Source organism: Salminus brasiliensis, chromosome 4 (genome assembly GCF_030463535.1).
Source record: "Salminus brasiliensis chromosome 4, fSalBra1.hap2, whole genome shotgun sequence".
Lineage (NCBI taxonomy): Eukaryota > Metazoa > Chordata > Actinopteri > Characiformes > Bryconidae > Salminus > Salminus brasiliensis.
This window is the reverse complement of record NC_132881.1, coordinates 26,068,259-26,082,101: the sequence shown is the minus strand read 5'-3', so window position 1 is coordinate 26,082,101 and position 13,843 is coordinate 26,068,259. Positions and strand designations below refer to the sequence as shown.

The 13,843-nt window shown below is 41.9% G+C and overlaps 1 protein-coding gene across 3 annotated transcripts in view; it reads left to right on the top strand.

Annotated features, from left to right (window-relative positions):
- Window positions 1–13,843, top strand: part of cep170aa (centrosomal protein 170Aa) — a 69,439-nt gene that overhangs the window by 36,650 nt on the left and 18,946 nt on the right. For all 3 annotated transcript variants that reach the window (XM_072677731.1, XM_072677734.1, XM_072677733.1), the window contains exons 8-9: window positions 4,624–5,079; window positions 11,741–12,288. In XM_072677731.1, coding sequence (XP_072533832.1) covers window positions 4,624–5,079; window positions 11,741–12,288 — 1,004 coding nt within the window. The remainder of the gene's footprint in view (window positions 1–4,623; window positions 5,080–11,740; window positions 12,289–13,843) is intronic.

Below are 13,843 nucleotides of genomic sequence, written 5' to 3'. Positions count from 1 at the left end.
CCCAATGTGTGTAGTTTGACATGTAGCATGTGCCAGATATACTCTCCCCCTTGTTACCCCTTGTTGCTGATTGGTTAGAATCGGGTAGTGTGGCTCGACCTGAGCCACTTTGTTTGTTTCCCATTTACAGAGCTGGACTTTTTCCTGTATGCAAACAGGCCAGAGAGCTAATGATTATATTGAATTGGATTGAAATTATAAACAGCACCTTTAATGGAATAAATGAAATTATTCCAACTAAATATATTTAATTGAAAATTGTTTAAATGGATATGTCATGATTAAAATGTGGTTAAAAACACAATAAGATGCCATAGAATGCACTTATTATATATTTTAGGAAGTATGTAAGACTGTGCTTGGGATGTTAACATGCTTAGATGGCGTTTTAGAAGCCTATTTACAACCCTGTTATTTTTGCCTCAGAATGAAACAGGCCAAATTTTTCTTCTGTGGTGGGTTTGGGGGAAAAATGTTGAGTTCTGCTTTTAATGTCAGGTTTACGGCCCTGCAGTGGCTCACAGGAGCCACATAGCATTACGTAGTTTCTAGCATAAAAATACTGTAATATTCTTTGTAGTTTTTCCCAAATCCTGATAGTGCTGCTGTCCTTTCTGTGTTATCTTGGCGCTATGTACTGTCAGCAGACTGAAGAGATTGTAGCCGGAGTAGTTTTTAGCCTGGGGTCCACCTAGCACCCACTCACTTTCCCTGGATTGACTTTCTAGCGTAGTGCTTTCCCTTCTGACGTGTGTTTAGCTCCAGTTTGGTGGTCTGAGCTAGCACTAGCTTTTAGCCCATCACGCTAACCTTACTCACTTGCTTCCCTGGCTTCTGCTTAGTCACATGCCACATCTAAGCTCCCCCTCTGCGCACTGGCACAAGAAATGCTGCAGTCACGAGGCGAATTGTGGTTTCAGATGAACTATTATAGAGCTCTTAATGTATCCTAGCTCAGATCACATACTTCAGATTGACCGTTCTTTCATTCAAGGCCCAGACATGTGAAAGCGTTCATGCCTTTGAGTTCCTCTTAATTGAATACAGGATCATCTCTGTTAAGGAAGGCGGTAAACATAGCCCCAGTCCAACAGCCCTGCACCTTTTTGAGCTAATACCCAGCAAATGCTCTCCTCCGGGGAAACAGAGGACACTCAAGGACATTGTTTAGCTAGATCTTACATTCCTTCAGCCACCTAAAAGAGGGTGTGACAGGTCGAGTAGCTCTTTATTATGAATCAGCACTGTTTTCCTCACACACACATAATCGCAGTTGTGCCAGAAAAACGAGAGGCAAACCTTCATGCCGCAGCTCCCCACATAAAAGCACCCTCTGCTATTTATAGTATGTGGTGAAGTCTGCTCTTCCTCCGTGAAAGGTAGTGGCGCTAGAGTAACTAGGAGGGGAAGAGGGATAGAATGGAGAGGAGCTGTGAATAGGCTCGTTTGTAGCCAGGCCCAACCCCCTTGCTGGGTATTGTCACCGAAGGGCTTCTGCATTTGACTCTGCCGCACCTCCTACAGATGAAGCCTTACACGCCTCGTCTTTTGTGAGTATCCTTGTTCCATGTTTAATTCTTTTTAAGGCGGTTCGGAAAGGGCTGGATTTCTGCAGGAGGGCTTGTTAAGGTATTCCGTATGTCCATGTTGTCCAATGTTGTTGGTCATTAGAAAAACTGTCTAATATAAAAATGTATATTTAGCTCTTGGGAAGGCCTGATCTGATTCTGCTCACTTTCTGAGAACAGTTAGTGATGTACTAGCGGACATACCGCAGTGGTCTAAATCAAATCTATGTGAATGTTTTTTCCTTGTGCTGTGACATTTTCTTTAAAGTTGAAGAACTTGCAGCCTAATTTACAGGAGCGGTGGGATGCCAAGCTTAGCTAATCGCACTAATCATGTTGTTTATAAAAGAAATAGGATGTTGATTATAGTGTTGGAGAGTCAGGTTTTAAACTGGGGGCTGTGTGCTTGGAGTGAGAGGAAGTGCAAAAATATTCTTTAAACAGGAAGTTTCATCACCCTTTTGCCTTGATGCTAATTTCAGAAGCCTTTAATGCGAGACATGGACGATTAATGCGAGACACTGGTCGATTTGTTCCAGATTTTGGGCCAATTTGCTTCCATAGCATGACTGCTGCAAAGCAAAACCTTCGCCTTGTCTCTGTAGGTTGCTTCTAAATTCATACCTAGGGTTGGTCAGGACTATCACATACCGTGGTATTTAAAAAAGAGGATGGTATTTTGATATAGATAAGCCAGATAAGCTCATATTTTAATGGGCATTAAAGAGAGACACAGGGTGGGGGAGCTAAGGGGAGGTCACTTATTTGGCGATGTCGCTCGGAAGCTCACTGTAGCTCACGAGTTTAGAGACAAGAGTGCAGAGTTGGATTGAAAGGGAAAGCAAGCAAACCTGGATGGCTCAGTCTACTAAGTGTGCCTGAAAACAGTTAAAACTCCCCTAAAACCTTCACTTGAGGCTCTTAGGTATGAGGCTTTATCCTCTAACATTACATGTGTGTGATTTGAGCCTCAGTTTGAGCACAGTCTGTTCTGTGGTGTCCAAACATGATGAATCCTGTCTTATTTAGCCTTGCTGTTGTTCCCAATACCAAACACTCGGCTCCACCTCTTCAAGATGAAAGTTTATATCGTCAACACTCCTGAACATTTGTAACATTTTATTAAAAATATTAAAATAACGGGATGATATTGTATGGAAACCACATAGAAACATTGAACCATCTTGTCGCATCTTAAGCTCTTTTTCTCAGAACAAGTCTTTTCCTCAAACTCTGAGCCAGAAATCTACACTGACATACACCACTGTGTACAGTTTTATCCCTATCTATATTCGGAAGGTTTTTACAAAGGGGATTGTTAATATGTAAATCATAACCTAAGTTATATAACATCTTATGATTAAATATGACTATATTTAATCGTATTGTGATACATTTTGTTAATGTGATACACAATATGCTTTTCTAAACATATTGAGGATTCTGTTAGTGCTTAATAAAAACTGATCATCTGCAGGTTTCATTACTAACAGTGTGATTAGACTGGTTTAATTAGATGAAGAGCAGCAGATGTTGAATAAAAAAAATGACTATTCAGTACGGGAGAGTATCTGAATAGTAGTTTTTAAGAATCTGTCACTACTGATGTATTTAGTCTGTGATTACATGTACTTTGATAAATTATCGTGTATCAGAAAAATGTCTTTAAATATCGTGATATGGTATTTTTCCCATATTGCCCAGCCTTAATTCTAATATGTCAATATTCTGAATTAAAATGTATGTATAATCCATAAGAGGACGAGAGACCAACAACATAAGGTAGTAACAACATAAGACAGAGCCCCCCCCACCCCCCAGTGAGCAGCCAGAGGCGACAGTGACAAGGAAAAACGTCCTCACAGTTGGAGAACAAATCATCAAACAAATCATAATATAATAATCATAACAATCTTGATATAGTACAACTTAATATGATCATAATAGAGATGCTAATAATAATAGTGGCAGATAGTTAAGAGTCCATGTAGCAGGTAGCAGTGGGAGTATCTCAGGGAGTGAGCCTAATCCTGGAATCCATTTTTGAACTGAGATTTTCAATGTGAAGGGGAGAGGTCAGGCCGCAACTTGACTTAATCCCCGCCAGAGACTTTTCAGATGCTAAACTGCTCAAAGAGAGCTTGTAATTTACTTACATTCAGCTGGTTGAAGATTCTCCACAAGGGGGCAGTACTCATTTGGTTCTTTACATCAGTTACAGTTATCCTTTATGTCTTTATATATTTATTTATTATTTACTCCTTGATTTGGTTAGTTTGAGAGCGTGAGTGATGTAAGGTTTAGTGTGGCACATGCCGCTGTTTGGTATAGAACTGACTTTTTATCTGCCGTCTTTGTAAGTGGTGTAAAGAATAAGGATTTAGATACATTTCGGAGCCTTTTGACTCCAGTACTTCACAGTACAGCCTGTCAGAGTGCTGACAGGTTGGCCAAGAAAAAAAGCCAGCTAACGCTTTAAAAGGGGATAACTACAAGGTTTCAGCTAGACTCTGAAGTACGTAGAAAATAGAGAATATGGAAAATGCTGAGACTGTGGTCCAAGGGGAAGGGTGATGTTTTTCACCCTTCTAAGAATAACGTTATGCCTCCCAGCTGAAAAATATGTAACACTTAATTTTCCTATGTTATGGAATATGTCCAAATATGGTCCATGGCTTTTGCGAATAAATTGGACTATATGGATGGCAAATCGGTGGAACGCGTTTGTCTCACCAGATTTGCACAATTTGCCTCCAGGCAGTAACAATGAACCTCGATTCCTCGAGCATCTGTTATCAGCAAATTGAGTTGCATAATCATTAATAACGGAGTATCTTAACTGGCTGTCATTAGCTGTCCCGCTAATTCGTGTCAGATACGACAAATTGAGTTACGACTGCACACTTAGAGCACCGCCCCATTTATTGTAAAGCGCCTCCCGCAGATGGAATGGTCAGATGCTGAAAGCCTGCTGTGTTGATTCTTCTGCATAAGGTCATGACCCCTGACTCCTGAGATGCTAATGTTCAGTGTCCCCTTTTCTGTGGCCCCACAGAGAGCAAGGAGGCCAAGCGGACGGAGAAGTCCAAGGAGAATGGCCTGAGCTCTTTAGGCCCTGAGCCTAGCTACTTTGAGATCCCCAGTAAAGAGGGCCAAATGGCAGAGAACAGCATCCATGAGATCCCGACCAAGGACACAGAGGGCAGTGCAGCCGCAAAGTCCGCCACAGGCAGTGCTACTGCACAGGCCAACACCTCATTCACCATCGAGTTTGACAACACCTCTCCAGGGAAGGTAACCATTAAGGATCACGTGTCCCGTCCAAGGCCCAAGAAGTCTCAGCCAGGAGGCAAAGAGCTCAGCACCCTGCAGGCTGCTATCATGGCCTCGGAGAGCAAGGTGGCCGACTGGCTTGCCCAGAATGATCCTCCTCTGGCGAGGCGTGAGTCTACTGAAGAAGACAGCAAGAGTATTAAGAGCGACGTGCCTGTCCACCTCAAGAGGTTGAAAGGTGAGTTGGTACATTCTGGATGTTTTGCTTATGAATGGATCGGTTAATAATTAAGGCATTTCCAGTGGTTGTTGCACATGTATAAAAGAGAGATGGCACGATACCACTTTTTCCTTTTTGATACCAACAATTATGCCCAATAAACCTAATATTTGTTAAAAACTATTAAGCTATAACATGAATTATTTTTAATGCAAAATGTATTCATCCATGAGCCAAAACATTATGACCACTCACAGATGGGGCAAACAATATGGATTATCTCATAACGACGGGACATGCCTAGGTAAGCAAACAGCTGGTTATCGTAGTACAACGTGGATGCTGCAGAAGTGGGTAGGCATGAAAACCTGAGCAACTTTGACAAGGACCAAATCCTTATGGCCTGATGACTCGGTCCAAGCATCTCCAAAAACAGCGGTGCTTATGGTTGGTTGGCTTTGGTGGGACACGAAACATGGACACGCGACAGAATGTTGGGCACCAACAATGCATGCTCAAGCTGACCTCTGTACACTATTGCAAGTGCCTACAATGGGCAATGCGAGAGTTGGAACTGGACCTTGGAGCTCCGATGAGCCGGCTAGGTATATGTGTGGACTCTACCTGAAGAAGTGATGGCAGCCGAATGCACTGTGGGAAGAAGGCAATCCGGTGGAGAGAGTGTGATGCTCTGCGCATTGTTCTGCAGGGAAGTCCTTGGTCCCTGATGGCTTCCAAATTCCCCAGACCTCAATCCAACTGAGCTTCAGTGGGATGTGCTAGAACTACAAGTCTGACCTGCTGTGGCTCTAGCCCACAGCTTACAGTATTTGCTTCTAACAACTTACAGGCAGGTACCACAGGGCACCTTCAGAGGTCTTTAGAGTCCAGTCCAGCCTCAGTCGGTCGCAGTGGTTTCCGCGGCACACTGAGGACCAACAGTATATCGGGCAGGTGGTCATAAGTTTTGGCTTACCGGTATATATTTATATATATCGTGCTAGAACTAATTAAACACACTTACAATCAACACATCACATTATGTGAGATTCTACATTACTTTCTTTATATTTTACAGCAGTTCTAGCTTCTTAATATGCTGTTCACAGCTAGATTTGTTATGGGATCAGATGTCGTTTTATTTAACTCAATTTTATTGTCATTAAACAAACCCAGGCTTGTACAGTACAACCAAACACGGTTAGGCTAAGTCTCTGGTGCAGAATAGGTAAGGACATGGCACAGTAGTACAAGAACAATAGACAAAACACGAGACGGGGCGCACAGAATGTAGATAAATAATTTACACTATATACACAATATGAATAAGAAGTAAAAAAGCAATAACAATATTATTTTTGCAAATGACTCACTTAATTGCACATGTAGGAGGGGGGTATTGCACATAGTATTTTTATATATATATACAAATATGTTCATGTGCAAATGTGGGCTTGACGTCTGGGTGATTAAGCTGCAAACTAAGCTAATATACTATTAGTAAAATGGAATAAATATGTAAAGTAGCTGTGTTGTGCGTGTAAATGGAAAAGTACAGGAAGGACCAGTCTGTTGTGAACAGCATCACATATGTAAGCAAGGTTTACCTTGCAGTGATTCCTCCAGAATCTAATATCAGCCAATCGTTGATACTCTTTGGTAATTCTTTGCGCTGTAATTTGAGTGTTAACTGAACTATAGAAACTGCCCAAATCACTCAGAACTGACCACCGGCTGACCTCTTTCAGTGTGATCTGTTTTATGTGCAAGTATATAGGCCATGCCCTACAATGTCTCACCCTGCTGAAGTGTTTTCTCCAATTGCTCGTTTCACTTTTCACAAAGATTTCTGAAGCTGTATGTTGGGGTGAGGATGCAGGAAAGGCTTTAGCTTGGTGACTCTTCCATAAGGGACATATTTGTGCAGGTGTTGCTGCACAGTAGAATAGTGCGCCATCGCTCCAGAGTCTGCTAAATCTTCTGGAAGGTCTTTTACAGGGGTCGTTCTAGCAGTCTTGTTAGTGATTTTCTTGAAAGGTTTTCTTGGTTGTCCAGATCTTATCTGGGCCCTTCACCGGTCCTGTTGACTGCTAGAAAACAGCTACCTGAGAACTCTTTTCTATCTTTTTATAGCCTTTACCTCGATTGTTTTCATTCTCAGAGTGCTAAGCAGCTCATCTGAGAGGAGGAACTTATCAAGGATTCATAAGTGTGTAGTGCTTGCTTTAGCAGTCTTCAAAATAAACCCTGAAAGACAGCTCTCCAGGCAAAACTCCACACCATTCTTACAGAGATATTTGCAGCGTTGTTTAACTGAATATTTTGCACATTGAAAGGGTTGGCTTCTGAAATGCAGAAAAATGTGCAAAACACACTGTTGGATGATGCTGTATCTTGTTCAAATGATTCATTGCTGGTCTACTTGAGCATTCCCTGCTTGCTGTTGGAGAAGTACAGTCATTATCACAGCAGAAGTCTGAAACTGTGAAATGTCAGACGTTCAGCTGTGCTTCCCTTTCTGAGGGATTAGCCACTACCTAGCACTTTTTAAATCCTACTCTCGTAACACACATTGACAGAGCTAAGCACTGAAGCTTGGGTTCGCTCTCTACTTTCTGCATTTTCCACACTAAAGACAGTCAGACGCTATACAGAAAAGGAGCAGTTATGACATGACCATCTGATCAGTGGATCTTTTGGGATGCTTCTCTCGGGTAGGATAGTTCTTTCTCTCTTTCTCCTCAGCCACAGCAGCCTGATGCTTTGTGACATGGCAGCCCTCTCATTCAGCTCGCCTTCGTAATTAAATGGGTGCTAATTTATGATGACCGCGTGCTTTTGGGGCCAGTGGAGCGCTGACAGCGCTGATGTGAGCAGAGATGCATGAGCTCTGTGGGTGGGTGGGCGTGTGTGCGTGTGTGTATGTGTTTGTGTGTAAGTGAGCAGGTGATTGATGAGGGCTGTGGGTCTCTGCAGTCAATCCAATACAAGGCGTGGCTCAGTGTTCCTCGTGCTGGATGTGTGTCAGTCCCTTCTTATGTGTTTAGTTATATAAGGTGCTCTGATTCGAGGTTGTCGTCATGCTGAAAAGACTGGAGATTCAGGCTTTCGTTATGATTTGCTTGGACACTCGCATGTGTTTGAAGTGTGAGATGAGCAGAGCTGGAAGCTAAGGAGACTGCAGAGAAACTGAAGACCAGTGGGTTAATATTGATGATCTCAGGTGAGTGCATTGCAGGAAGGGAACAGCAAATGTGGGATATAGATCATAAAGCAGTAGGGATGTACTGTTGCTGGATTTCTGGGTCGATAACTAGCGCCTTATTATGATCTGTACTGGTATTGATAACGTTTGCACTGTAAATCATTTACAGCTCTGGAAAAAAATGAGACCACTTAATTTCTTTTTCTGAATTTGCATCTCTACGTGTATGGCAGCCATTTTTTCCAGGCATTTCATCAGACAAAGCGGAGTTATCTGAATTTGCAGACTATGAATGGCATAAAGTCACTCAACAGCACTGTGAAAGCTGTGATTGGCAGTCAAGGTTATTTCACCATAGTGATTTTTTGAATGCTGTCAGAGTTCAACTATTAGTACTGTGTTGTTTAAATTTGAGTAATAACTTAGCATTATAATTATTCTTTTATTATAATTTCTTTGCGTTATTTGAGCAGTTGGTTTTTAGCAGCACTATTTCTGCAAATCAATGCTCTAAATAGCAATATTTGTTTTTGGAATTTGGGGGAAATGTTGTCTGTGATATGAAATACAAAGCATATTTTAATTTAATCAACACATTGCCTATAAATAGTAAAACAAGAGAAACTGATCATGTAGGGTGGTCTCTTATTTTTTTCCATATATATATATATACATATATATGGGCAAGACTACTTTTTGATTACTAAATAAGTAAATAAGTAAGTAATCAATAAGTAGTCTTGCCCAAAGACTCTTAATATGTTATCAGTCTAAGTGATTGACTTGTTTGTAAAACAGTCAAAAAACTTTAATGCTTAGTGAACTTGCTACATGTGCATCAGTTGAAATCATCGCCATTAACTTCCATATTTAATGAATTAATTGCATAATTATTACTGTTGAAAGCGTCTACTTCTGAGATTGTGTTAAATTGTCTTGCATGAACCGCTTGTTTAAGCTCTATTCACAAATTGCCGATGACGTTTAGGTCAGGGGACTGTAAAGCCCATTCCAAGAGCTTCTAGAGCTTTGTGTTTCTTGTTGTAATCTATGGTGGATTGTACAGGTGTCAATCTCTAGTCTGTTTTACTATTTGATTCATTAGCGATTCAGAGGGCTGCGATGTGATGATGAAATAATGATAAAGTTACATTATTTCTATATAGGATTTCTTTTTTCTCACTGTGTGACTCTACCCGGTGCTTTTCTAAAGCAAGTATAAAGCAGATGAGACGCTAGCTGCCACTCAGCAGTGAGAAAACCAGCAGTTATGCTGACATAAGATTCTGTGGTGGTAGAAGTCCACACATGACATGTTTTAGCTACCCTACCTGTTTTCTTCAGGGATTCTATGACTTAAGTTTTGGCCTTTTTGTACAGTGCAGGGATCACTGCACTCTCTATCTGGTTCTTAGTGGCTGAATTTGGACGCAAATCCTTGACAATAAAAGTTGTGATAGAGTTTGTAAGTTGCTTCGGCCTTTCCGAGTTGGGTGGAAGCTTTGACATCACTTCCTCGATGGTCCTCTGATTGGCAGGAGCGAAAAACACCCGGTTCCATACGCTAGCTTTTAATGCAGAGGGTGCCAGTCGGCTCATCCATCCACAGACTGTCAGGTGCTGCACTTCCGCACTTCTTACGTTATCAGTTAACATTTAGAAAATATATATTTTGGACTTTTGTACATTGATCCAGAATCGTCCACGTCTGCTCCAAGATGCTTCTATGAATCAGTGTTTTCCCCACACCCCTAATGGCCTGTGAGGTAGATTTTGAATCATTAACCTGGTCTAGAAGCAGATGGTTAACAGATGTTTTTTTTCTTACAACTCCTTTATGAAGATTGTTTGTGCGAGCAATGCTGCACAGTGGAACGGTGCACCACCCTTTTGACTCATGCTGGTTCTTGGCAGTCATATAGGGCTTTTGGTTTGCCTGTCTTACCAGCATACGAACAGTTCTTTCCATTTTTTGGTCTACCAGATCTCATTTTCACCTCAACAGTTCCCCTGAACTACCATTTCTTCATAACATTTCATGCTGTAGTTCCTGGGGCATGTTTTACCTATTACATTTTTTTAGATCTTTGCACAGCTGCTTAGAAGAACCTGTGGTTACTGAATGTTAGCACAAGGGTTGAAGAGTCAGAAAATGTATAAAGCTTCAACCTTTGATTCAGCTGACAGTTTCTGTGGGCTAATAGCCCAGTATTTACACTCAGCTGTGAATAAAATATCAACTGCTGATATATCTTAAACACCTCTACCCTTGTTGTCTGTGAAGTGGGCGTCCTCAGTGGTGTTTGTTTGTGTGTGGTTAGACTAGCAGGAGTACATGACTCATAGAGGACCGATGAGGCCAGCTCGGATGGCTCAAAGAGCGTGCTGTGTGGTACAGAAGAGCTCCTTTGTCTGCAGGCTGATGCATGCAAGGCTAGTGTCTAGTGTGGGGTGGCTCTCCCTGCCTCCTAGAGCTGAGCTGTCAGCTCTGGCTGCATGCTATTTCCTGAGCTGCAGAGGCTGAAGAATAGGCCCCCCTCTCCTCCTCCTCCTCTTCTTCCAGCTCCTCCTCCTCCTACACTCCTTTTTGCTTTTCTTTCCCTCTAGCTGTTCGTTTTATACCAACTCACTGGTGTGCAGCCCCCCTGCAACCCGAGACGCCAGTCTCTCTCCGCTCGCCCTCTACACAATGAGGCTCTTATGGGGGATTTTGTTCTAGCTGTGCTCAGGTGTGTCTCGGAGGCTGCACGCCTGTTGGCTGCTAACGTGCTCTTCTCCTGCTGGACATGCACTAACGGGCCAGGTGTGTTGGGGTACTAGGTGTGTTTGAGCAGGGAAAACTGTGCTGGAGTCCAGACTTCTGGGACCAAAGTCGGGCAAGCCTGCAATACTGCATGTTAATATTAGCAGCAGATTTAACCTTTTGTTTTGCTGTGCTGTTTAAATGTAATCGCCATGTTACTTAATTCATATCACTAATTTTAATGGATTACTTTAACTTTTGTTTCAGAATTGTTTTATTATTATTTTTTCCATTTGTTTAATCCCCTAAAATTATGAATTATTTTATAACCATTTGGTTTAGCATATCTTGTGGAGTCCCACATGGTTCTATTTTAGGGCCAATGAATATTCTATTCATTTTGATATACTTATGAGAGTGAAGAACTGTAGTGTGGGCTTACATACAGGGTGTGAGGGGTTAAAGTTAGCGAATAGCAAACACAGAAGATTTTTTTTTCCTGCACCTCAAAAAAGTGTTAAAAATGAAATCATAGATAACTGTTCTTATACTTATTAATACAGATGTATCATCACATATCGTAATGATTATTTTCAGAGCTTAAAATCTATACAATTAATGACATAAATGTAGTTTAAATGAACAATAAGTAATAAAGATTTATTATAATGTGTTAAATCATTTTTAAATAATTTTTTGTCCATTTCTTTCTTTCCCGTCTTATCCCGCAGGCAGTAAACATGAAGACGGCACCCAGAGCGACTCAGAGAATGGCCTGGGCCTGCGCTTCGGTAGCAGACGCCATGCAGCCCTGGAGGAGCGCCTGAAGGCGGCCGGACTGGCCCGTGCCAAAGCCAACGGGGCTGAGGGTACATCTGCGAGCAGCCGCACTGCCTTCATGATCGAGTTTTTCGACGAGGACAACCCGCGCAAGCGCCGCTCCTACTCCTTCTCCCAGACTGCGCCGCTGGTAGGAGGAGTGGCAGGGGAGGGGCTTTGCCCGGCTCCGCCCTCCCGTCCTAAGGTCATGTCTGTGACTTCAGACGGAAGCAGAGTGGGTTCAGCGCTGGCCGCAGTGGCCCCAACGGCGGCGCGGCTGCTACAGAAGCAGAGGTCTGAGGACCCCGGCCTGGTGCGCAGCTCTGCCAGCACGGGACAGCCCAGCCCAGGAGATGAGCCGCAGAAGCAAGATGATGACCAGAGCGACAAAGGCACCTACACCATTGAGCTGGAAAACCGCAACCCTGAGGAGGAGGAGGCCCGCCGCATGATCGATAAGGTAACTAAAAGGCAGTTTTTTTGTTAAATATTTAACTAAATTAAAATAAAGTAAAGACAATATTTAGGCTTTAAGATGGCTGGTACTACTTTTTTATTATGACATGTTATATTGTTGACATCTGGTCTGGAAAATTCTTGTTTTTTTTTTTAAATATCGCAATTAGGGAAGTCCTGATCAAGTTTTTTTTTGCCCCCGACCCAATTCGAGTACCTTAATGCTGAGTGTAGGCCCACAATCACTATGTTTAGTGGTATGTTTTATAGTGTTTAATATCTTATAATCCAATCTGACTGACCAATCTGACCATTCAGCTCCCAGTTCCTTTAAAATGCTGCAGCATAGTCACTTTGTGTGTGTGTGTGTGTGTGTGTGTGTGTGTGTGTGTGTGTGTGTGTGCGCATGGTTTTGTGTAGTTCTTTTTTTTTTGGTAACAAAATGTTTATAGGTATCAGAATGTCATAGGATGTCAGGGAACACAAAGTATGAACACTGATTTCGTAATACCTGAGCACAGAGTGGCAAGAGTGTGATTTTTTGGCTTTCAGTGTGCACAGTGCTTCAGTTAGCCTTGTAGTTCCATTGCAGACCTAAAGAAGCAAACATTTGGATAGTTGGATTTGACGTGAGGGGCAATTGTGTGCATGAACACACCAGTGTTTTACATTTTGGGAGATGTGAAGGTGCTCAGACCAGTACCACTCCAAAGCAGCTGCACAAACATCCAGTAAAGCGTGGTATTACAATACCAAAGCTGTGCTGTGTCTTTAAAACTAAATCTGGTGAAATTCGACCTATTTGTCGGAAATACAGGAAGAATACAGTGATACATCAGATTAAATGGTGTTGTCACAAAGCAGCTTTAAACAACCAGTAATCAGTAAAAGACAAGAAATCAACAACATAAAAAGGCATGAAAACCTAAGATCCCCAGTTCCATTTGTGTAATCCCCTGAAATTATGAATTATTTGATAACCATTTGGTTTAGCATATCTTGTGGAGTCCCACAGGGTTCTATTTTAGGGCCAATAAATATTCTGTTCATTTTGATGTAATGCATTAATGAGAAGAACTGTAGTGTGGGCTTACATGGAGGGTGTGAGGGGTTACAGTTACACAGCAGAAATTTAGATTTCCTGCACCACAAGAAAATTCAATTCAATTAAAAATCAAATCATGGTAAGATAACTGAGCAAATTATTGATTAAGTCACTAAACCACCGTCTAAGACTGTGTTACTGCTCAGGTGTGCAAAATAGTCTTAACATCACAATAGAATAATCAAAATAATCATATTATAGTATAATCTATATAATTGTAGTAGTGATAGTAAGAGTAATGAGAGTAATAATGAATAATGGTGGTAATAATACTAGTGGCAGATAGTTTAAGTCCATGTCAATTTTAACATGGTCATTAGGCAGGTAGCAGTGGCAGGGGAGCCTAGTGGTCAGTCTGGTGGGTGGCAGCTGGTTTGATGCAGGTAAAAGGTTACTTCTGAATGGATCTTTGGAGAACAGAGAATGCTGAGCAGTATCAGTTTATGGAGACCAT